The sequence below is a fragment of the Nicotiana tabacum genome, chromosome 18 (genome assembly GCF_000715075.1).
Source record: "Nicotiana tabacum cultivar K326 chromosome 18, ASM71507v2, whole genome shotgun sequence".
Classification (NCBI taxonomy): Eukaryota; Viridiplantae; Streptophyta; class Magnoliopsida; order Solanales; family Solanaceae; genus Nicotiana; species Nicotiana tabacum.
In genome coordinates, this window is record NC_134097.1 from 19,409,529 (window position 1) to 19,435,354 (window position 25,826).

Consider the following 25,826-nt stretch of genomic DNA (forward strand, 5'->3'; position numbering starts at 1 on the left):
ATACTCGAGATGTTTTCCAACTTCAAGAACTAAAATTTGGAGAGTATTACTTAACTAAACACACCTATATGTGCACAAGAAAATGGAGATATTATCACTTGGCTCTGTAGACAGGAAAGATATTTTTGTCCAAAGTCTGATGAATTGAATCAAATAATCACTAGTCATATTAAAAGAGAATCAATGCCTACATAGGAGTTACAGGCCAGAAAGAAACCACTACTTGTTTAAAGTGTGTTTACACAGTCGACACTATTAAACACATCATCAATCTATAACACAAGGATATCAATATGAACTATATACAGGGGCAAACTGGCGGGAAAACAAGGGAAAAAAGATCCAATAATACAGCTGATTAAGGCAGCTAAATGAATCAAGTATAAGATGCAGAAAAGCCTGTTGACAACAATTGTCCTCTGTTTGACTGTTACTGTGGCAACACTACTTAAGAAAAAGGGAGGAAAAAGGAAAGAAAAACCAACTATATAACCTGTCACAATTTACTCCTATCCATGAACCTGCTATTCATGCATATGTACAGCTTTCAAATAAATCGTTTACTGTTGATTGAGTTTGCATGCTATTATCAAGACCTTCTTACTCTTTTATCGGCATGCTGCAAAGAACTGTCAGTAGGAAGTGAACTAGACTGTGGCCTTGGAGCTGGATTAAAGGTGAATCCTGTCAAATAACTAGGACCAGTTTGAGAGGGTATGGGGGGTGGCACTTTGGAATTGGCAGGAAGATGGTATAGTGGAGGAGATGGTCGGGAAGGAAAACCACTATGCATTGTGGTGGAAGATGGATAAGGGTACACTGATCCGGTGGGCAAAGGTGGCAACTTTCTTGAGGTTGAGGTTGAAGATTCAGGGGGAAAGTTCCCTGGTTGTTCATTTCTTCTTTCATCCTGAGCATCTGGTGGCAACCATTCAGGCATATCATCATCACAAAATAAACTCTTCTTGCCAGAGTTATCAAGCGGAATCAGTGGTAAACCAGAGGCGTAAGCTGTAACTGCCACTGGACCACCAATGGACTTTGGGTGTCCGTGGTCAGCGACATTTTTAGCTAGGGGCATACTTTGACTGAGAGATGATATTGACCTAGGAATACTCGTGGAAACTGAGGGTGCTATAGGTATGGTTGGCTGTTTAGACATATCTAGAATCCTACTTCCAGAAAGTTGAAGTCGACTGTCCAGAATGGATCCATCAGAACGGTGGGAACTTGAAGATATTCCACTAGCAGTTCCAAAGTCAAATTCAGGGAGATCGTCATCTTCTGAAAACGCCACTTTTGGTTTTGATGCATCAGGCAGCAGTGATGTTACAGCCTTTGGGAGGTCCGTACTTTCCTTGAGTGGTTCCAAGAAGTGCCCCTTAGATCCCCAAAGATGCGAGCTGGAAAGTTCAGATTCTTTTTGCTGAAAAGTGGGTGACTTCACACCGGAAGTTGTTAAGGTTGTCCTGCTTGAGGAATCAATACCAACGTTCTTGTCATCAGTAGTGTTTGCTTGTTCAAGCGATGAGAAAGAGCTGACTGGGGCAGATGGTTTTGAGTTCTCAACTGATGGCACAGGTAAAGAACCTTGTCCTCCACCTTGCAACGTAGAAGAATCAGATGGTGACTTTTGAAGCTGCTCCTGCGAGGAATTAACCTTTCCCTCAGATTTTTTAGCAACAGAAGTCAAAGCTGTTCGATTCTTCCGCCATACAACACAACCAATCATCAACTCAGAGTTTCCTTCCACTGCTGCCATTCCCTTAAAGAAACCATATTTTGCAAGAATAGTGATAATTGCATCGCTCCGCGGACAAAGGTAAAGATCAACACCTGGAGAGAGTTGTGCAAACCCGACTCTCTCACCTTTTATATATCCTTTTGCAACCTAATGGAGACAAAACTACCTTAAGCAGGGGAACATTTATAGACTATCAATATGCTTCACTTAGTGGTATAGCTATTTACCTCTTTCATGCCCTTGAGTCCTTTTCCAGAAGATCCCTCCTTGAAGCATAGAGAAATTACCTGAATACAGAACAATTTACTTATACTAACCAAAATAATGTTTTAGTGAAGAAAACTTTTTCATGAGTACTGAAAAATCTAAAGCTTGTTCACTTGGATGAACTCAAATTAAGAATCTGAACACTCATATTCCATTAAGAATCACAACCACCTATCAATATGAATCTGACTATTACAGCCAATAAGTCTGAATCATCTGATTACTAAAGCCTTTTCTGCACCAAAGGCTTTGTAAGGCCTTTTAACATGGTGGGAATTTTACCTCCCAACTGGACATCAAAAGCATGCAGAATGATTATGAGAGATCTAAAAGATTTGAGTCTGACTGTTGAAGATTCAACATTCTGGTACCAGATGATAGAACTATGCCTTAATTGGCCAACAGATGTTATATGTGTTTGTAGCAGCCAGAATCCAACAGGCATCTCTTTCTTCACTGCCCAGTTGCAGCAGATATCTGGTGTAGGTCCTTTGCCATCTTTGGTATAAGCTGGGTCATGCCTCAGAACATTAAGGATGCCTAGGAAAGCTGGTCTTCATGGAAAGTTGATAACTCCATCAGTAAAGTCTGACGGATGATCCCTTGTATTTTGTGGTGTGTTTGGACAGAAAAGAACCACAGATGTTTAGATGGGATATGAACTCCTACATACGCACTTGAGGCTAGACGTCTTTTATGGTTATATAGTTAGCAGAACTTAGCTCCTGTTAATCGCCCTATTAATTTTTTGGACTTTGTCAGCTCCTTAGCTTTAGCCTAGTTTTTGTCTGTGGAGCTGACTGTCTTTATGGATCTCTCTTTTGTACTTGTTGCATCTTCTTGTTGCCTTTAATGCAATTCTCTTACTTCATAAAAAAAATAAAATTGATACAACTATGCCTCAACTCCAAGCAAGTTACAGTTAGTTATATGAATCCTCACTGTCCACGTCGCTCTATTTAAGCCCATCGAGTACAATATTATAAAAAATTAGTTTCTCTAGCATTAGAAGTTCTCTACAATTTCTTTTCTTTTTTTATTGGTAGGTTCTCTACATTTTCTACCGACCTATAAATATTTTACAAGACGTAGGCTCATAGAAAATATTAGACCTAAAATAAACACATTAAACATGATTAAAGCTTAACTCCAACTCATTGGTATCATCTATATAGATCGTTTTTCTCTATTGCACCTTCCGTTATACTTTAGTTCCACTATCACCCCCGACCTTACAAATGGTGCAAAAGTACCCCTCCTCCGTTAAGACCCTCTCATGTGGCAAATACCATCCCATGTGGCCTGACATTTCGCTTAAGTGAACGCCATGTGGCAATGCCACCTCACCACCTCCAAGGCTCCAACCCAATTGTATCCCCTCCCCCACTACTTCTAGCCTTCTTTCAAGTTTCACCACCACCTCCCCCTTTACCCGACCACCACCTCTACTATTACCTCCTTAAATTTCATCCAACCAGTACATTCACGGTGAAAACTCCCAATTTAGCACTCCTCTCTGTCATCGCAAAAACCCATCACCATTACTTTACCAAAAATTAACTGACTTCGACATTTTGACAAAACAGTGGAGCAATTTTAAAGGACTAAAAAGTAGGAATTTATGACTACAGATAAAAGATGATTCATGACATGTGCCTCTGAATCGCGAAGCCCTTCTAGTATTTTATATACTCTATATCTGTATATAAACACTCTTAACAACTACCAGCAGTTTCATCCTCCAAAATTTTAGGAGCAACAACTTCAGTTGATTTTTCCAAGCTTCATCACCTGTCAAGATGCAAAAATTCATTCCTAGAAGGACGAAGGAATCATTCCTTCTTCAGTCATCAACCCAGTTCCTCAGTTGCACAATCTGCCTTTTGGGCTTAATTCTGATGCATTAATTACTGTTTTTTGTTGTAATCTTGAACAATTGTTTGTTGTCTTTGTGACAAGTTGAATTTGGTGGATGGAAAGATGCAATACTTGTTTGACAAAAAATGGGTCGAGATATTTTGATGCATTTGGATGAGGGGGTTGGAGGTGGTGAGGTGATATGCCACGTGGCGTCACTTCAGCAAAATGTCAGGCCACATGGATGATGTTTGCCACATTGGAGGGTCCTAACATAGGAGGGGGTATTTTTGCATTTTTTTTGGAACGTCGGGGGCAATAATGGATCGAAAATATATAAGAGGCATAAATAATTCTTTTCACATAGTAGAGGGGTAATTTTGACCCTTTTCTGTTTTGCGGGATATTGCCATATTTAATCTTGTATAATTTGTATGAGTGCTCATCTATCACAGCATTTGCATTTCTGAGACACTCATATTATTGATATAATAGATTTTAAAGGCTCAACATTCTCCTATAGTCATATATAATGTTGCTATATTACCATCATGTTGTAGAACTTGCCTTGCATTTCGCTAGATATTCTTTTATCATATCACACTCTGGTACACTTCTCCTTTTCAATTATCTTACTAAGTTCTACGTGTAACATCATCTATCATACCATTCTCCTAGAATATTGAGCATAGATATCTGAACTGTTTGCAATTAGGCACCGTAATCCCCTCTTATCTCACCTCAACTTCACTCATCTTATACGGGCTAAACTTGCAGTGCATACGAATACGATCAATTCTAGTTCCACTTATCTTAAGACCTTTACTCTTTAGAGTGGTTCTCCATAATTCAAGACTTCAGTTGACACCCCTGCTAGTTTCATCAATTAATGTTATATCGCCTGCAAATAGCATACATCATGGGACCTTATCATGTCTAGTGTTAGTTAACTAATTCATAACTAAGGTAATTAAGTATGGGAACAACACCTAACTCCTTTATGTCTCCTACTATTGTTCGCACACTAGCGAGAGATCTTTCATACATATCTTTTTTTTAAGTAAATCTTTCACGCATATCATTTATGCATTTATCTCTAACATGAAAGTACTTTCTTAAAGAACACCCACTGAGAACTTTTCTCTGCACTCTATCATAAGCTTTCTTTGAGTTAATGAACACCATGCGTAGATCCTTCCTCTAGCGATAAATTTCCATCGATCTTCTTAGCAAGAATATAGCCTACGTTGTAGATTTTTCAAGCATAAACTCTTGTAGTGTCCCTAAGTCTACACTCTATCGCTCTTCCCCATAGTTTCATCGTATAGCTAATAAGTTTAATGCCACAATAGTTCGCTAAATTTTGAATATCTCATTTATCCATTTTGTGACTCTCCAGTACATGTCCGATTTCTCCTAGTTGAGCATCCTACCACTTCTCAGTATAGCATTAAATACTTCTTAGTGCTGTAATAATTTGTGAGGTTTCTTATTTCACATTAAACAAGGCAAGTACTGTGAAACACAGCATAGTTTCTAGGCAGAATACCTAGTTACCTCCTAAACTTGACAAAATTTATTAGGTGCACACTAGAACTATTCATACTCCTTATTACCCCCTGGATTTGGATATTTGATAACCTCTAATCCACTAGACGCTGACGTGGCAAAAAGCGTGAAGACACTCTCTTAGGTACGTAAGAGTGAAGAACAATCGAAAAATCAGCTCCAGTTAAGTATTTCCCAACGGTCAACTGGCACATAGTCATGAATTATTATTTACTTGTTCCAATTGTATTTCATCCTGTTTCTTCTTAATATACAATGCATATTACAACAACAACAACCCAGTGTATTCCCACAAGTGGAGCCTGGCGAGGGTAGGATGTACGCAGCCTTACCCCTACCCTTGAAGGGCAGAGAGACTGTTTCCGATAGACCATCGGCTAACGAAAAGAATACAATGCATATTCTACCTCAAATTTGCATTTTTTTTTGCTTTAGATGCAATAACTATTTTCCCCAACTGTTTATTTCTCTCTTTTTCGAGCCAATTTTTAAATATTTGGCTGGAACTCCGTCATTTTTAGCCAGATAAAAACTATTTAAGACAATATAATGGAGTACCAACTTTGTATTTCTTCTTTAGATGCCATGGCTATTTATTTTAACTATTTTTTCGAGCCAAATCAATAAGAAAGGTTGACTAGTGCTCCATTATCTTTTGCCAAATAAAAAAGGTGTATTTTCTATTTATTTCTTTTTCAGATGCAATGACTATTTATTCCAACTGCATATATTTTCTCATTATTGCCAAATCTGTTTAAAAGAAAATTGGCTACAGCTCCATTTGTTTTACCAAAATAAAGGTTTTAGCCAGAATAATGGAGTTCCACCTGTGTGTTTCTTTTTTTTTTCCCCGAGCCAAATCTATCAAAAAGTATGTTGAAACTCCATTATTTTTAGCCAAATAAAAACATTTAACCTAAATAATGGAGTTCTAACCAAGTCTTTTACAAATTGGACCAGGAAAAATCTTCTAAATTGATGAATTTAAAAAGGTAAAAGAAAATATTTTATTCTAAAAACACGTGGAGAAAAAATCCAGGAGGTAGTGCTTTTACGTCACTTCCTAAGGATGAGATCATCCAGGCGGTAAAGGCAATCAAATAGCCAAGTCCAAAGAGTAACTAGGACTACCAATAGTTTAGGTGTGTACTAAATAAAAGGTGCCGAGTTGTGTATGTGTGTGTGTGTTTGGGGGGGGGGGGGGGTAATTAGGTATTCTGCCCAGTGTTGTGAATAACGCTCGCTTCAGCACTTTAAGTGCGAAGCGTAGTGGCCAATGTGTCGCTTCTGTTGGGTGAAGCGTAACAGGTGTTTGGAAGCAGCCGCTTCTGCCTAAAAGCGTGAAGCGACTGAAGCGCTCACTTCTGTCTTTTAAGTGACAGTGCCAACAGCACTTAAATTAAAAAAATAAAAAGCTCAGTCTTTTTTTATAAAATCAGCGAGCAGCAGAGCAACCAACGACTAGGGTTTCAAATTTCAGCACTCTTCTTCTTCAAGTTCAAGCCCAGGTATGTTTTCTTCTTCCTCCTTTTTTTTCGTTTCAGTGCTTAAAATAGCAGCGAAATGCTACCAAATTTGTTTTCCTTCAGTTCTTCTTTTTCTCATTCTCTTCTTCTTCTTCTTTTTGTTTCAGTCCTTAAAATTGCAGAATTTTTTTTTCTTCAGATTTTCATCTTTTGTTCTTACTGGTAATTGTTTTTTTTTTTGCAGATTCTTAAATTGTTCTTTTAATGGCACCAAAAAAAATAGGAAAGACCCGGCTTGGACTTATTCTGGAAAGGCCAAATTTTAGTATTTATTTTAGTTTTTTTTTAATTCCGTTTCACTTAAAAAAAACAAGTGTTTCGCTTCTCGCTTCAAGCGAAAAGGGGCTCATCGCTTTTCCTCGCTTCACGCTCTTCACAACACTGATTCTGCGTAGTTTCTATGAACATACTCTTTCTCATGTTGGAGATGCAAGTAATTAGATGGTATTTGAACAGTGCTTCATAACTATTCCTCGAGATAAAAAGATGACCGTGATCATCCAGTGATTAATATCGTGAAGTTAACTTATAATATACAGCGATACATGTAGGGAAAGATGATACTCCCTCTATCTCAAAGTCATAATCCTAGTTGACTTTCATGGTCAACGTTAGGCTCTATTATAATCAAACAATTTATTACTCTCTTTAGTTTTTCTTTCCTCAACTAAAACTTCATGACTCCCTGTGTCTCAAACATGTTAATTACTGGAACTCTTTTCTTTAACTGAGAGCATATGAAAGATTACTTCAAGTAGGACAGGTTTTAGTTTGATAGTGTGCAAGAGAAGGAGAAATCTGAGATACAATTGCACATCATTGAAGGAACGTTGGTTGCATCTAGCTAATTTGATTGAAGAAGCAGAGTTAAACTTTGGAAGTAATGACTGGCCACTGCTGTTTATACTGCTGTTGGTGGTAGTGCAACTACTGCTGTATTTGTATTAACAAAAATTTGTACAAGAGGAACGCTTTATTTCCTGTGGAACTTCAGACAATTTTTTGACTTGCCATTGTTCGGCCTTGTTTGGAGGAGTAAATGATCCAAACAAATTCAAGAAGCCTATCAAAGACAGCTTGTAACAGATCAAGTTCTCTGGAGTACAAAGTCAGATTAAGTTACTTATTAGTGTCAGGCTGTCAGTTGAACAAGCTTTGAAATTCGAAGTCTTCTGCATTTGAATGGTTAGCGGTTGGCCATCTTGCCGAAAATAATTTGACAAGCTCAAAATACAAATTTATTTATTTTTCACTTATCAAGCTTTACATAAGAGGTCTCTGAGAGTCAACTTGTCTTCCATTTCCACTTACTTTAACATTGTTTAGATAGTTCATAATATTTAAGACCGAGGATCTCTAGATTTATCACTGCTTTCTTTTCTCAAATTATCTGTGTTTAATTTTTTATAATGACTTTTTTGTAAAACTCAGCCTGAACAAAATCCCAATACAGGAAAAATTGCAAATGTCTTGTAGGCAAATTAGTAATGCAGGTTTCTAGTAATTATGCAGCAATGAGCTTTCTCCACTTAATCTACGTGCGGATAAGACCAGCTTTGGGCAGTGTTGCTCACTGATTATGACAGACTTCAACAGATTTCTCAAATCAGCAGAATGACCAATAAATCAATAAGCACCATTTCCAACATTAACAAATAAAGCGTAAAAGCTAAGGTATGATTTGTTAATCAAGTCAAATAACTCCCAACAATTAACATTTTCATCCCTCAATTCTAATTCAAGAATATGCACCTAATTCTAGCAGATACTCTAAGATTTGGCAAGGAAATCCACATGGATAAATGGATCAATGTCCTATTAGGTATGCCATAAAAAGTTTCTTGGGAAATCCACTATAAAAGTCATTTTTCTATGTTGGTTTGTGTAAAGCAATTGAACGCCTATCTCAATAAAGTATATGATTGGTTCGAAGAATGTCTCGAAATTCAAGCAATTGCGGATGATATAACTAGTAAATACGTTCCTCCCCACGTCAATATATTTTATTGTTTAGGAGGAATTACGCTTACTTGTTTTTTAGTACAAGTAGCTATTGGATTTGCTATGACTTTTTACTATCGTCCGACCGTTACAGAGGCTTTTGCTTCTGTTCAATACATAATGACTGAAGCCAACTTTGGTTGATTAATCCGATCAGTTCATCGATGGTCGGCAAGTATGATGGTCCTAATGATGATCCTGCATGTATTTCGTGTGTCTCTCACCGGCGGATTTAAAAAACCTCGCGAATTGACTTGGGTTACATGTGTGGTTCTAGCTGTATTAACCGCATCTTTTGGCGTAACCGGTTATTCCTTACCTTAGGACCAAGTTGGTTATTGGGCAGTGAAAATAGTAACAGGTATCCCTGACGCTATTCCTGTAATAGGATCACCCTTGGTCGAATTATTGCGCGGAAGCGCTAGTGTGGGACAATCTACTTTGACCTGTTTTTATAGTTTAAACACTTTTGTATTGCCGTTTCTTACTGCCGTATTTATGTTAATGCACTTTCAAATGATACGTAAACAAGGTATTTCTGGGCCTTTATAGAGAAAAGAAAAATTGATCATAAATATGTGTAATCAATCATTTATCACTTGGTGGAGGAATATATAGTATTTCATTGCTACAAGTATGGATTATTGAAAATAATAAGACATGGATTTGGATATTTCCCTTTAACTATTCATGTCAACTAAACGGGGGGATTGAAGGGAATTTTGTGAAGAGAAAATGGATTATGGGAGTGTGGGCTAGGTGCTTTTCTTCTAGTATTCAAGGCTCTTTATTTTGGGGGCGTATATGATACCTGGGCTCCGGGAAGGGGAGATGTAAGAAAAATTACCAACTTGACCCTTAACTCAAGTATCATATTTGGTTATTTACTAAAATAGGATGGATTGTTAGTGTGGACAATTTAGAAGATATAATCGGAGGACATGTATGGTTAGGTTCCATTTGTATACTTGGTGGAGTCTGGCATATCTTAACCAAACCCTTCGCATGGGCTCGACACGCACTTGTATGGTCTGGAGAGGCTTACTTAGGTTCTTCAAAAAAATATTTACATTAAATTGAAGAAAACCATTTACCTCCTTTACAAACCATTTTTCAATCCCAAGTGGGGTCCATATATGAATCATCTATATCCACTGCTCAATTTGGGCACGTTTCATTACAATACTCAAGAATTTATCTTTCAATACAGATTAGGAGTTCTCTAAGGCTATAGCTTCTCCAACACTCACATTTATCCCTATACTGACAAATAGATCTCAAAACAAACTAAAAGGACTTCTAGCAAAGATGACCTAATGTGAGTGTGACCCAACCTTAAGAGTTAAGACTAACTAGTTGGTCTCGCCTATATGGCTCTTATGATTCTTTTGTCTTTTGTTCTTCACAAAACGCCAAGGATTCTAAAAGACAAAGTTAAATTATTCACACCACTTTTCTCTATAATAGTACTCTTAGCAGTTGCTTTTACAAGATTTAAGGAGAGATAAAGAAATTTAAAAAAAAAAAACATTTTCCATAATATTTTGTGATTTTGTCATACCAAGAAAGGCCCAAATATCAAGGCTACTCATGTATGTACACCGAACGTGACCAAACATTAGATAACACCGAAAAGAACTGTCATTTTTCTGATGGCTAGGTAATGGCAGTTGCTCTTCCAAAGGCCTCATTTGGAAACTAAGCCTAGAAGAACAGGACACATGAATTTAATGTTCCAAAGGTGGATCTATGAGATAGTTCAGTACCTCATTTGAAGTTTTCACATAGGAAACAAGATAAACCTTCCACAGTTCAGGTGTCTTTTGTCTCTTGAGTGGAAAGTTACCTGATCTTTTTGTAAGCTCGAGATTTTATGTCTCTGTTTAGTTCTATTGTTTTCCAGGAGTTCTTAGATGATAACTCTGTTGTATCATTCCTAAACCCGAAATTTCTACCCAAAATTCTTATCGGCTACCATGTTAAACAACTTACAGAGAGTAGCTACAATCATTGCCAAGAACAAACAACTTTTAGAATACCTAAGTATTTTCATCTTCTCTTGATAAGAATGCCAGGTCAACGAGGACTGTTAGATTGAATAGAGGGAGTATTGTCTTTCATCAGTCTCAAAAACTTATATTTGCAGAGAAAAGTGTAAGCAGCAAGCTACAATATATTTTTTGATACCAAGTTTAGGCATCCAAATAACAGGTGACTTGTTCTTTTTAAGGAACGAAGAGGAAGTAAGTATCAGACACTAGTGAAATGCATCCCACATAAAAAGTAGTGTTTCACATTTTTATCTAATTTTTTGTTCCCCATTTCACGTTTCTCCTTTTCAGCTGAAATTTTAAGGAAAGCTATATGCATTTTTTTTCTTTTTTCTTTTTTGAAAAATTTACACCCATCTATCATGAATGAATCATGTTAACTGTCCATATTATAGTGCCCAAATTTAAGTGACAGAACAAAGACAAATCTTACCATCAGTCCCCGATTGCGTGAACGAGGAAGATCTTGAATGTACTTTTCGAAAGCTTCTAACCTTACTTTCCCTTTAACTTCTACAAATTCAGACCAGCTGATATCAAGCAACTTCTCACCGCTACATAAAATTCATCATTCATAAGGTCAACAAAACATGACTGCAGTGGCCAACAAGAAAATCATCTAAGAATAGACAGAAAGCAGCTTGCCACGCACGCAGGTCTTATAATGCATTAAATCAAGTGAACAGCCATAGGATCCACCACCATCACGTGTGAGGAGAATCAGTGCAAGAACAAGTCAAAATATGAACAACAGCATGGAAAATGGAAAGCCAGATAGATGATGCATAATAGTAGAGGCAGCAAAAACAAGGTTATTCAATAGGTAACCATGAAAGACGGGAATCTTGCCCGAATAAAGCGAAGATGCCTACCCAATTTTTATATCAAAAGAGCCTACCATATTAAACAGTTAGTAAAGACTAAATATAACTAAGGAAATATGTTAGAACTAAGTTAACTACATTGAGTGCAATAGGCACAATTCAAGAATATAGCTAATTAAATCGAACAGATATGAATGAAAAAACCATGATCAATTACTACAGTAGAAGAGAAGTGAAAATTTCCAACTCTTTTATGGTGGACAATTTTAGTATGCACAGTATGTTTGTCATATCAACACTGTGTGAATGAAGGCCATCATACAGATTCTGTCTCTCTAATATAAAGACAAGATATCCTAAGATCTTATACTACACATCCCACTGGCAAGATTTCTTTTTTCACCTTTTCTCTAAACTGCATTCAAGATTAACTGGTATCTGTGATGTACCTTAAAATAGTTCCACATTTAAGCACTGAGATAAATATGACTGACTGGCAAACTCTAAAACACCAAAACGGCCAGATATCTTTCAATTGTAAGGGGCGCAAGAGAAAAAATTCCCAGGAAAACTACCAAAAAATTTACAGCAGCAGCATTTTAAATGTATAATAATGAAATATGGATTCTTTTAATTCGTACACTTCATATCAAAATAAGTTGCAAATAGGGATATAATGAAGCTATTCTCTGAAAATTGACACTAGATGGATACAGTGTGGTTATAAATTGATTGAAGGAACGTTTCGACTGCTCATGGACAACAATCACTTTGCTGTTCTATCAAGCTCGTGCTATTGTTCCTTTCTTTTAATCTTTCTATTTACTAGTGTATCGTCACAAGTACTGTACTTAATCAACCACTGAATATACCACCTCATTTGTACATATAACAAGGCAAGATTAGGAAAAATAAAAACTTCGTGAGCTTAGGCCCCAACCAAAGCTGCTCATTCTGAATGTGCTGAGTGGAGCTTCTAACTCATGAGTTTGAGTAAGATTAGCACTGGCCAATACTCTCTGTTGACGATAATCTGGATCATGAAGGGACAGTTTAAAGAACATGGAAAATGAAGTGGCTCATTTTATTTGGTTCGATCAACTTTTTACACTTGGTGTTTTTTAGGGATGATCTCAAGCAGATCAGCTAAAATTTAAAATGGTGCTGTAAGGAGGCCTGGAATAACTAATTACAATATTTATTAAGCTTTTCAATTATCAAGATTGAAGTAGTCTCTTTCTTTTTTTATAAAATCAAGATCAAAGCAGTCTCTGTGTTTTGAAGAATTGGACAAATTACCTTAATTTTCACATGCAATTGACTTGGTTCTTCTTTCATTGTTTTCTGTTTTGTGGTGTAAATCCTTTTTTTATTATTAAGTTGTCTTATCATGTACATAAACCTTTAGTGGTGTCCACTGTACCCAACTTAATTGCCAAACTAGATAACACCAAGTTTGAGGAAGTGGCAGAAGGTGTTGAAACATGAACCTCAAATTTTAGTATTTACTACGTAGAGAGAGATTAACTATTGTGGAACAGGGGATGGTATATAGATCATTCTCTGCATGGAGAATTGCTGAGCTTTATTCTAATCTCTCTCTCCCTCCCCCCCCCCCTCTCCCCGCTACCCACTTATTATTCTCTTGTTACACTCCTTGTTAATTCTTTTCTTGAACCTGATTCTTCTTCAACTCCAGAAATTCTTCTGCTGCTGCTCTGAATAATTGGATTTCTTCAACTTTCTCGTTCTCTTTACCTATTCCAATTGCTCTCTTTCTTTATCTGTTTCCCCCCATTCTATATCTTTCTCTTCTATCTCACCCTGTAATTACAGCTTCCTTCATCATCTCAGCACAAATTCAACCTCCTCGAAAATCCATTTCTTCTCTCAGTTCTCATATTTATCGTTACCTTCCGAAATCTGTCCAGATTTCCAGCTTCTTTTTTGCTATGTTGCTCGAACTCTGCAAAAATGTTGCCGCGTGCGTGTCAGATCCTCCAAAAGTAGCGTATTTTTGGAGGATACAACACAGGGTACGGCAACATTTTTGGAGAGACAGCACAACATAGCTTTTTTGCTTATACACCAATAATTAATTGCAGCAAGTTCACAGCTCTAGCTTCTATCTAAACACTCCAGCAGCTGCCACTCCATGTTAAGTCATTTCGGGATCAGCTGGCTAAATTATGCTTGGGTAGGTCCAGTATAAAGCAGCAAAAGTTAAGTAGTTGCTTAGGATCCACTTGGGCTTACAAAGAGCACGGTTAAACCCCAATACCCTATCATAACTTCTCAGGTATCTCCTAAAGCTCCATACATCAAAAAAATTCCAGTATCCATCATCAACTTGAAAAATCTTAAGACTAAAATTTTTGGACTGTCCTATCTCCAATCCACTTCTTAACCAGTTATTCCTTCTTTTTTCCTTGGGGGGGGGGGGGCTTATGTTTCTTGAAATGTTTTCACTAAAATATCATTCTACTTTGAGTTTTTAGCTATCTATGCCTGAAGCGAATAACATTAGAAAATTATTATAAAAATATGCATAAACTGTGCCATCATTTTTAATATAAATCAAATTCTAAGAGGGGTCCACCTGATGAAAATCATGTTATGTCAAAGTAGTTAAATGTCAGGCTGCTGGGTTGGAAGTTCATCAAAACAAGACAATGCAGTCAGGAAAGAATGTAGTAATGCAAGTATTTTCTTCTTATACTTGATCAAAAAAGAATGTAGTAATGCAACCGCAGAATATTGAAAGCAATAAGTTCCATCTAGCATTTTAGACAAGATGAACATGCGTAGGAGCAGCATTTCAGACATTATTTTAACTGGGACAGGGGAGACCAGATAATCTAGGGAGGTTGACTCTTTAATACTTAATTTGGCAACATTAGTGCCAATATAAATCTACAACAGACAACAACTCAAATAATATATTAAAAAAAGACTTTGTATTACTTCTAAGGTAGCTTGCAGTTATTTACAAGTTGTAAGCAAATGCCAATAACCAAAAAGTAAATGGAAAGACCTTTTGAAGAAAGCCACCACAGACACAGTAACAGATGAGTTTAGCTGAAGAGATCCATCCCATAGCTTTTCAGCCGCAAGAGGCATTTTATTAGACGATAACCTACTCTTCTCATCTAATCTTTGAGAGCTATGATTTGACTTCTTTGATTCAACATGTTGAACACCATTTGATGGACGATGGCCATCTTTAGAGGAAAGGTCATCTGTCAAAGAACTCTTGATGTTCTCCTTATCTATTACTTCCAGGTCCTTCATTTTCATAGCACCTTCCATATGACTTCCTCCTCTACTTTCAAGTAAGTTGTCTACACCATTATCGAGAGAACCAATGGAACTCTGAACCTCATTATGCAATGACCTTCCACCAATGTTTTGTTCAGTAGAAGCTGAGACTCCTGAGGAGAGAATATCTCTAGATGAGGGATTATTACATCCACTGCTGTTTGAACACTGACGACTTTGTTCCAAAACACAGGAATTCCCAAATCTTTTAGCTTCCTCGGGACCTCTTCCGTGAAAAGCATATGAGGTATGGTGCTGAGAAAAATTCTGCTCAACTGTTCCAACCTCTCTCACAAATCCAGGGGAAACATTATGCATTTCCAATGGCATCCTAGAGGTGACAACAGGGTTCCCAGAAGCCAAATCTTCCTGATCAGGATGAAATTGAGATTTTTCAGTGTACGAATTATCGGGTTCTGAAGAAGATCTACCGGTGTCAGCTTGTGCAGGCATGTTACTTTTCTTTGATATCCAATTTAGCGATTCGGGCATCTCCCCAGCTGGGACATCAGATTTCCAATGCGGATGCTGGTGCTGTGTAGATTGCAACTGCATGCATAAAGGGTACTGGTGTAGTTTTTCAGCTTCATTTTCTTGGGACTTCCTATTATATGTTAATTTAGAACCTTCGACACTGTTCTGATAATTAAATTGATCACCATGAAGAGCAACCATTTTGGCAGAGTTCGATCGGTTTACAGTTAATTCACGAATGTTTTCTTCTGTGGCAGTTCCTAAGAGTAGACCACCTTCTGTTAATCTTGATTCTGGAGGCCAGGAAAATTCAGGCAAATCAACTGGCCTTGATATCCTTTTGCCTAAACGCGGTCTACAGGAATCAATGTCGTACCCTCCAGAAGAAGATGGAAGTATTTTGTTTTCCATCCAAGCGTCCTTATGTCGTAATAAAGCAGAAGTTTTCAGACTTGATGAACTTAATATTTCTTATGATCATGCCTTGCACATCAGCCCCCTCCCGAGTCACAACAATATCCAATGGCGAAAAGTAGCAACTCAATCCTGTTCACTGGCAAATTAAGATGAATGACATAAGGAAATGATCAAAAGAAAACAAACAAAAGTCAATCTACCGAGCGCTTCAAAAAGCTAGAAATAGCATAGAGGAATAACTGGAAAAACTTAATACTATGAGTGATAATAGAAATTAATGGTACTGTTAGAAGCTTTATCTGATGATTATTCCCAAAAAACGATTCATTCCCCTTTGTTCCTTAATTCTTTTTTCTTTCTAATAACCAAGAAACCCCCGAGGGCCAGTGGCACACAGCTCTAAAATCTGGATAACGGGTCTGCCTTGTTACCCTTTCCCACTTAAAGGCCAGTTTTGTTAGTGATAGTGTTTGAACCCGTGACGTGCGCCTAATCCTAACATCATGACACTCAGTAATTCTTTCTAGACCATTTATCTCTAATCTGACAAAATAGCCTTCTGGAATCTCTGATTTTTTTTTCCGCTCAAAGTGTCTAACTTCTATTTGGTTTTCCTTATTTTTCTTTTCAATGAAGGTATTCTAGATGAGGATCTGGCAAGGCAAACTTGCGCACACCTCAACTGCGTACTTGCTACCTCCCGCCACAGCAACAGGTACCAGGCAACTTATCTGTCAAGGCTTGGACAGACGGGAAGAAACACCTAGTATTTTTGTCCAGGCTGGGACTTGAACCTGAGATCTCATGGTTCTCAACCCACTTCATTGACCGCTAGGCCACACCCTTGGTGCAAAATCAGAGCCAACTTCCTCCAGGGAGAAACAAAGAATTGAATCTCTTTGTAGCATAATTCTAACTTCTAAGTATTGTCTCCGGCATACCTCAACTTAAAGTACACATTTTCAAGAACATTTTGAACCTCTTTCCTTCTTTTTGTTTCAAAAAAATCATAGGGATTTGAGTGACTGAAAGTAAGGCCCGTAACGCAAGGAGATAAAGTAAAGCAAAGTCTACTTATGAGGAGTTCCTATGTAAAACTATCAATCTTATGTATACGTTGAAATATCACGTGTGCTCCAAAATTGAAATAAAATACAGCAATAACAACACCAATAAGGCTCAAACCCAAACTAGTTGTGCCTACTATGTGAGTTCTCTATATCTTTTCTGCTTTATTCGGATTTCATTCTAATATTCTTTTGTCAAAAATGATTTATCTCAGTCCAATATTAGTTACAGTCTCATTGTGTTTAAGACTCAGGATAACTAGTTGAATACTCGAGTTCTGAAATTTTAATTGTTAGACATTTTCATCACTCTATGAAAATATACTTTCATCTTTTTTTCTTATTTTCAACTCTTACCTAATATTTAGTCATTTTGATTTATGGAATGGATCAATGTCATTTTCTTTTTCAAAAAATTAATGGAATGGATCAAAATGCATTCACTAGGTAAAGTTTCTTTAGATAATGACACTTATACTTTGAGGAGTCTTTATCATGAAAGAGTGGATTTCCAACATGACGAGCAATTTTCCCAAGGAAAATACTACATAAACTCATCATTTTTACTATTTGAAATGATTGAGTTGAATTCTATAAAAAGAATATTGTCTATAAGATCATTAAGAAAGGTATACAACTACTCCAGGGATGGCCTAGTGCATGACACATGCTAGTACAACCTGGAGATCTCATATTGTAGTTCCAACTACAACACTTGGGTGACGACAGGATACCTAGTGGATTAGTTGAAGTGCGTGCAAGTTGGGCCAAACACCGTGATATAGAAAATAAAAAAATAAAAAAAGTATGCGTCTTGGTTCGCGTAGATATATAAATCGAAGCAACACAATAGTCCGTCTTTAACAAACCGCAACCTCGTCCTTTCTGGTAACTATTGGATGCAGAGTAGATAGAAGAATGCTAATTATGGTTCTTTTCATCACAAAAATAGGCATTAACAGTTTTGAGATTTTTACTTCGAGCAGTAACAATCTTGCTGTTAAAAGCAGTACCATTGCATCCATCTGAAAGTTTTGCTTTCAATCGAAAAGGCATTCCAATTTTCACAAAATAGTTACAGAATTTAACATAAAAAAGGCTTAATACATACTTTACCCCTCGGACTTGCAAAGAAATTTCTTTAACACACTTTTTCTTTATCGACATCCTTTTACATACCTCAACTTGTAAAAAGGGAAACTATTACCTCCCCCCCCCCCTAAAATGACAGGTGGCATGCAAGCCAAAAACAAAAAAGCAGCGTGTGAACAGTAAAATTGTGTTTGAGACGCTATTTGAATGCCACATGTCCAACATATATATAGATTTCTTCCCTTTCCATTCCAATGTATCACCTATTCTTTCGGCAGCTTTAATCCTTTTGTGTATGAATCTAGGCGTTCAACACCTTAAGGCAATGCATAGAGTAGCCTAGGACATTATAAACCCATTTGTAACCGGTACACAGTCAATGAGAGACAACTGAATTCTCCAATACCCTCCGCATGTGTAACCGGATTCTTTACATGTGAGCTGAATCTAAAAGATTGAGGGGTTGACTTGATGTAGAGAGATCAGGCTCAACAGGCCGAAGAGTGAGCCTAGAGCTGAGAGAGGAGTACTAGGGAAAGTTTGTGACTCGAATGAATTGAGAGAGAGAAGCTTCGAGCAGCTCCATAGGCTAAGTTGAGGGAAGCAAATCCTAGAGTAATAGAACATGAAGAAAGAATGTGGTTGTACAAACAGGCTCACTAAAGTTTGGCTCTAATACCATAAGAAAGAATCTAAGCATCCAATCCAAAACCTTTAGGCAATGGATGGAGTGGCCCAGTACATTATAAACCCATTTGCCAATCTTTATATAATCGATGAAAGACAAGTGTATGCTTTAACACCTTGCATATTCATCTTCACGATTTGGTTAACAAACGGAATAGAAAAGGATATCAGCAAATGGGACCCATTGACAGTGCCATGAGTGCCCCTTCCCTCAGCATAAACAACCCTTAAATTACCATAATTTTGACCTACCAATTGATGATTGAACATTGAAAGGTTTTTATTGGTAAAGTTCGTGGAAGACTTAAAAGGGGAAGGAAAAACATAAATGACCGGAAGTGCGCAGAGAATGTCTTGAGAGGACTGGCAATTCTCTCAATTTTTGCATATAGAAGGGTAGCTTACGATTTCACCAAACTCTAGCAATCAAGAAAATAATAATTTTTCTAAAGCAAATAGATGAAAGTGCATCAATCAACAAGATGCAACATCAATGGTAGTGCTGGTGAGTTCGGTGTAGTGAAATAGTGAGAAGGGTTTGTCAGAAATCGCTTTCCGACCAAGTAGAAAAGCTCTACGCAGTCTAAGCAGTTTGACCTATTGACTATATCCAACTAAGTTTTGATCAAGCCATATTTAAGCACATTTTAGGCCACCATTAGGCGGCAAAAAAGGATTAGACTTGCTATGGAACATTTGTCAGCATTATTACAAAAAGAGTAAACATATTGCGGTAAAAAGCATCCTTTTTTTTCTTTCGTTGATTTCTTGTTGTTTGTTTTCCCATATTTTCATAAGGGGGATTACAGTAACAGCAGTGCAATAGTATTCCAAATAATCACATAGAAAGAAGTGGGCTTGAAGAGAGAAAGAAAAGGGTAAATTAGCAAGATGAAAACTATTATGGGGTTAAAATTGTAAATAATGAAACTCAAGAGGAGTGAGGGAGTATTTTTCAGTTTTTCCCTTCTATTTTACGTTATGACACATGTTGCACTCTCATTGGCGCGTGTCATGCACTTCCCAAGAAGATATGGGAATCTTAGCTACCAAATTGACAAATTAAGGGTGTGTTAAAGGACTCCTGCAAAGAAAGGGTATGTAAAGAAAATATCCTGCAGGTCGGAGGGATAAAGTGTATAATGTTGAGTATCAACAAGAGCATACAGACTGTCAATAGATGCTTCATGTGCCTACAAAAATCACAAACTAATAGGCACCTCCAACTACATTGTCCCGTTGTCACGGATATTCGGTGCATGTTCCTTGCTATTTTTGGTCTCACCCGGGTTATACCACGAAGCATCAAAGAAGCCTATGAATGTTGGTCTCCAGAAAAGTTGATAAGTCTATCAAAAAAGTCTGATCCCTGCTGGCATTTTTGTGTGTGTGTGTGTTTGGACAGAAAGGAATTGCAGATGCTTTGATGGGATATCAACTCTCCCTTGCACACTTAAGGCTAGATGTCTCTTATGGTTGTATAGTTGGCATAATTTAGCCCCTGCAAATTGACCTATTAAGTTTTTGGATTTTGTCAGCTCCCTAGCTTTAGCTTAGCTCTGTTTTGTATCAAAGCTGACCCCTCTATTATGTACGGTCCCTCTTTTATATTTCTTGCATCTTCATGATGCCAGCAATAAAAATTCTCTTACTTCATAAAAAAATGGTATATAATGTTGAAACCAAAACATTCTACATCTTTTTACTTTGGTTCCAAATGAACACGAGGCGTCCATTGACATACTAACGTTATCAACAATAGAAGTAAATGTCATTTTATAGCTCAAAAATAACTAGAAACCTTATATCATCTCCCAAATAATATCAGTATCAATCAATTTTACCTCAAGACTAACCCAAACTAATTGCAATTGTTGTATCTGTATACTAAGCAACCATTCTACTCTATTCAGGAAAGACAAATGGGGGTCCTCCAAAAACTAGATGTTCTTCAAATCTCACAATTATCTTTTCACAGACATACAAGTCTCTAACCTCTAGCCGGAGTAAAATTACTCCTCGCAAGTATATGTGTAAGCAACTAAGCTACAATCCTAATTAGTTGGTATCGCAAATCATTTGCTTCCATGATGTTCTGTTCTTAGCAAAATTTGCTTTGATTTTGAGGGATTATAGGTTATTTGAAACAACTTCCCTCTATGTGAATTTAAGTCTAACTCATCCTCTTTTAACACCTTCAATCATCGTATTGTTATACCTACTGACAAGTGCATATTAGTATTGTTATACCTACTGACAAGTGCATATTAACGTATAAGTAAGTGATGCAAGATCAAGAAGGCCAAGAATCCAAGAAATTCAAGAAGTTCAAGAATCCATTCAAAATTAGGATTTCTTTTCCATAAAGATTAGGATCTCTTATTTCCTATGTCCTAGTAATTTGATTCTTGATTTGGTAGGGTTATATTTGTAGTTCTAGTCAAACTAGAATGTTAGTTGGTATTTTATTCCTACTAGAATTATTTTTTCTATTTTAGTTAGGATATGTTTTTTTAAACCTTATTCTTATTCTAGTTAAATAAGAACTAGTTTTCCTTAACCTCATCAATTTTACTCATTGTATCGCTTATTTAAACGGCTCAATATGTTGAAAATAAAGGTTGGTGATTAGTTTTTTTGAGCATAAGTTTCAAAAACGTGATTGACTTTTTTGTTTCGTTTTTGTCGCTTTTCAATGCTTCTTGCAATCTTGTGGGATTGAGGAATGTGTGGGTAAGATTTTCTCCATCTTACATTCTTCTAGTGTGATTTTGAAGAATGCTTTCGCAAGTTTTGTGAAAACTTTAACAGAGTGCTTTTATTTTTCTTCTTCTTTGTGCTTGAGAGGTGCAAAATCTTGAAAGTACAGCAATTTGGTATCAAAACACAGGTTCCATGTCTGAATTCCTGATTTGCTATCTTGTTCACCGTGTCACCAGACAAGGAAATAGCAAGCTCGGGATCCTCTTCAATGGATCTTAAATTATAAATTCAGAAATTAAGAAATACAGCCCTTGAACGAGATAATGAAGAAATTAAAGTGCAGCTAGATGGCTTTAAAGTGCAACTAAATAGCTTGACAAAATCAGTGGGGCATCTGACCGAATGGGTGGAAGGTCTAGTTCTTCAAAATCAGCTATCAAATCCGCCACAATGACTACAACCTCCACCATCACATAACATACCAGTGCTACCACCATGTCTACCACTTCGATCAATTCAACCGTGTAGAGTAAGATATAGTGAGCAGGCTGAAGAGGTTGAATCTGACCAAGGCATAAGAGTACCAAGGCACCATGCCCAATATAATAAATATTTAGATAATCAAATTGAGGGAAGAGAACACAACGGATGGAGACCATTATCAAAGAGATGAGGAATATGCATTGGATCCACAAGTTGAGAATTTAGCACCAAAGGTTTATGACGATCCAGTGGAGTATCCAACTATGTGAGTCGTTGATTTTTCGCCTTTCAGAGATGCTCAACACCATATTGACTTGATTGTTGTCTCTAAAATTACTAACAAGTCAATATATTGCATTAATCTTAAAGTCCATAGAAATATGCATGAACAAGAGGAAGGATTACCTAAAAAGGTATGAATAATGGAGAGTTTGAGGTATGTTGAAGAAACAAGATGTCTTCACGTCATAAATATATGTGGTTATTATCAAAGTGATTGTTGGTGTACAAGCGTTACAATTAATGCATTCCCATGAAGAGTGTCGATCTCCATGTTTAATTCAAAACTAGACATGGAGTTGGTTAAGATTCATGAAGTTCTAACACCAATAACTTCATATCGTAAGTTGAAGTTTAATAGTCAACATAGAAAGATTACATGGAGAAGGCTTGGTAGAAAGTTGAAACTCAGAAAGTGAGATTTAGTTCGACCAAGTGCTAGTTTGCTTACAACACGAAGAAGCTCTATGATAAGCTACCAAAATGTAACTTGAAACCTGGTGAGCATTGGGTGCCCATTCTTTAGTATAGCAAATCTTGCACCATCTGTTAGACTCGACGATAAGTCTTTTACAACCGGGGGAGAATGACGCAAGATCAAGAAGGCCAAGAATCCAAGAAATTCAAGAAGTTCAAGAATCCATTCAAGATTAGGATTTCTTTTTCATAAAGATTAGGAATTCTTATTTCCTATTTCCTAGTAATTTGATTCTTGATTTAGTAGGATTATATTTATAGTCCTGTTCAAATTAAAATTGTTAGTTGGTATTCCATTCCTACTAGAATTCTTTCCTATTTTAGTTAGGATAGGTTTTTCTTAACCTTATTCTTATTCTAGTTTAATTAGGATTAGTTTTCCTTAACCTCATCAATTTTACTCATCGTATGGCCTATTTAAATGGCTCAATATGTTGAAAATAAAGGTTGGTGATTAGTTTCTTTGAGCATATGATTCAAAACGTGATTGACATTTTTGTTTACTTTTTTTCACTTTTCAATGCTTCTTGCAATCTTTTGGGATTGAGAAACGTATGAGTAAGGTTTATCCATTTTACACTCTTCTAACGTGAGGTTGAAGAATGCGTTCGCTAGTTTTGTGAAAACTTTAGCGGGGTGTTTTGTTTCTCTCTCTTCTTTGTGCTTGAAAGATACAAAACCTTTAAAGTACATCAGTAAGACATGGTCAAACCATCTTAGGCAATCTTCTCTCAATTTATCCTCTGTGTATTTATTTGCACCTTCTATTAAGTTTTGTTTATGACTGAGAAATCCATCTAGACCAACCACAGCCTTCGAAAGTCGTGAATAAAGGGCTTGCCCCTCTTTCCCCACTTAAATATCAGACTTAGTTTGCATGGCGCAAGGCTAGAACCTGTGACCTAAATCACAAGTCCCTTAACCTTTGCCATTTGAACTAAGCCTCGGGAGCCCCTCTGTTGGATGTTATTATTCTAATGTTGTATAATCTTGTCAGAGACCGTTCATCTTCTTCCTTTTATTTATTCAAGTAATATATTTATTTAAAAAACAAGGCTCAAAAACCACTCATACACAAGAAGTATACCAAAAGGTAGAAAACCTACAAAAAGATATGTTTTCTACGAACAATATTGAACCTTATACATAAAGGGAATTCATGGTGGCACCAAAACGAAATAAGGAATAAGAGGCTATTCCGCATTGTACAAAATGCATCTCAACACTAAAGAAACTCTCCTATTTTTTCTCCAAACGACCCACATAAGCTCTTTCAATGTGCCTGGCACCACCCAAGACATTCTGAACTCGCACATGTTTTCCCACCATAACCTCGTGGCTACTGGACAATGAAGTAGGAGATGATCTATGTCTTTTCTGGAACCCTTACACATAAAGCACCAACTAATGTGTGTCATCTTCCTTGTCCAACGATTCTCAATCGTCAATCCTGAGATAATTCTCAATCGTCAATCTTGAGATACTTCTCTTAGCATTCGCATTTTCGTTACATTCATCTTGGGAACATTTTAAGACCCAACATTCACTCTCACAATATATTGCTAGTCTCACAATGTTATATAGAACTTGTCTCGCATTTCGTTTGGTATAATCCTATCGTATTATATGTTTGATAATGCAAAGTACATTTCATTAATATGTACCAAGGAGGACCACAAAAGTACAATAAAGAACTAGCGTATAATTACATGTGTTACATCTTCATCTAACATGTAATTTTTCCTGAAAGAATGGATCTAGGTATTTGAATTATTTGCAGTTAGGCACCATAATATCAAATGACGTATCTGAAATAATACTCCATCAACAAAGAGATTGCATTAGAGGAAGCTACACGATTCTCAAACAAAAATGACAGAATTATAGAAAACCAACTAGCAACCCAAAATCGATAGGACTAAACACAATATAAGTTATTTTTATCAAACATACTCTTAGCTACAAAGGAAATCACGTTTTAGGCCTTTCAAGACCTTATAGAAGCAACATAATTGCTACAAGTGAGCTTTACTTGTTAAAACTAGTATTTATGCCATATATATCGAAGTATTAAACTTATCATCCTCTAAATTATAAGAAATAAATAAGTAGTATTATAACTAAATAAGTAATTCAGGAAATTTTTATGTTTTGCGTGCTCGACTTCAACGACATTTATGGTTTTTCCACATCGAATTCGGGATAAAATAATATGTTAATTGCAACGTAACTAATACAGGGATTTTATCAATACAATGATTTAAAAAGCAACCAAACATAGTTAAATTGGAATTTCAGTAATACTTAAATTAATACATCCAACCCAAACAACCCCTAATGTTATTTGAAAAACAACAGCAACATGAAGGTGATTTTATATTTTTATATTTTTTTTTTTTTGGGGGGGGGGGGGGCAAATAGTTGACAACAAACAAGCAAAGCAGAAAATTCAAACCCAATTAATCAATGCCCAAAAAGAATAATCTAGGGCTGAACGAATGGCCCAGAATATAAAATCAGAGCACTATTGAGTAACAACAAACAAAATAGCATTGAACCGAATGCAGAAAATAGACGGAGAATTTGAGGGGGACTAATCGGTATACCTGGATTTCTAGGGTTTGAAACCCGTTATTGCCAAGTGAAGTTTTTTGGGTGAATTTGAGTGAGAGTGTGTGTTTCCGGGGTGAGAGTCTTTGCAATTGCAAACAGAAGAAGGGTTTAGTAGATTTTGAGAATCCAATCAGTAGGGAAAATAGGGAGTTATTTCTAATTCTATCCACTTGGACCCTTTGAAGGGTCCCACCTATTTGCCACCTAGGTTGGTACTACTTTTTTTGTTTTGTTTTGGTGAGATAAAGTAGACCGTTACAAATTACAATTCACACAGAGACTACCGAGGCTTCATTCGTGCACCTAACCAAGGTCATTCAAATCTTAAATATATTAAGTGTGTTTGTTTTTAAAGTCTGAATTTTAATTATTTAAAT

At 36.7% G+C, this 25,826-nt stretch overlaps 1 protein-coding gene across 2 annotated transcripts; it reads right to left on the minus strand.

The window, feature by feature from the left end:
* Positions 1–338: 338 nt before the first annotated feature.
* LOC107779393 (uncharacterized) lies at positions 339–25,580 on the minus strand. Of its 2 annotated transcripts, none has more exons than XM_016599826.2 (5): positions 25,443–25,580; positions 14,874–16,184; positions 11,449–11,569; positions 1,972–2,031; positions 339–1,891 (listed from the first exon to the last, which is right to left on the minus strand). In XM_016599826.2, exons 2-5 carry the CDS (start codon positions 16,040–16,042, stop codon positions 590–592), a joined length of 2,652 nt encoding a protein of 883 aa, XP_016455312.1. In that variant the 5' UTR covers positions 16,043–16,184; positions 25,443–25,580; the 3' UTR covers positions 339–589. The 2 variants fall into 2 exon arrangements, with proteins under 2 accessions (XP_016455312.1, XP_016455313.1); XM_016599827.2 differs by having other exon boundaries at positions 14,874–16,177; positions 25,443–25,567.
* Positions 25,581–25,826: the final 246 nt, after the last annotated feature.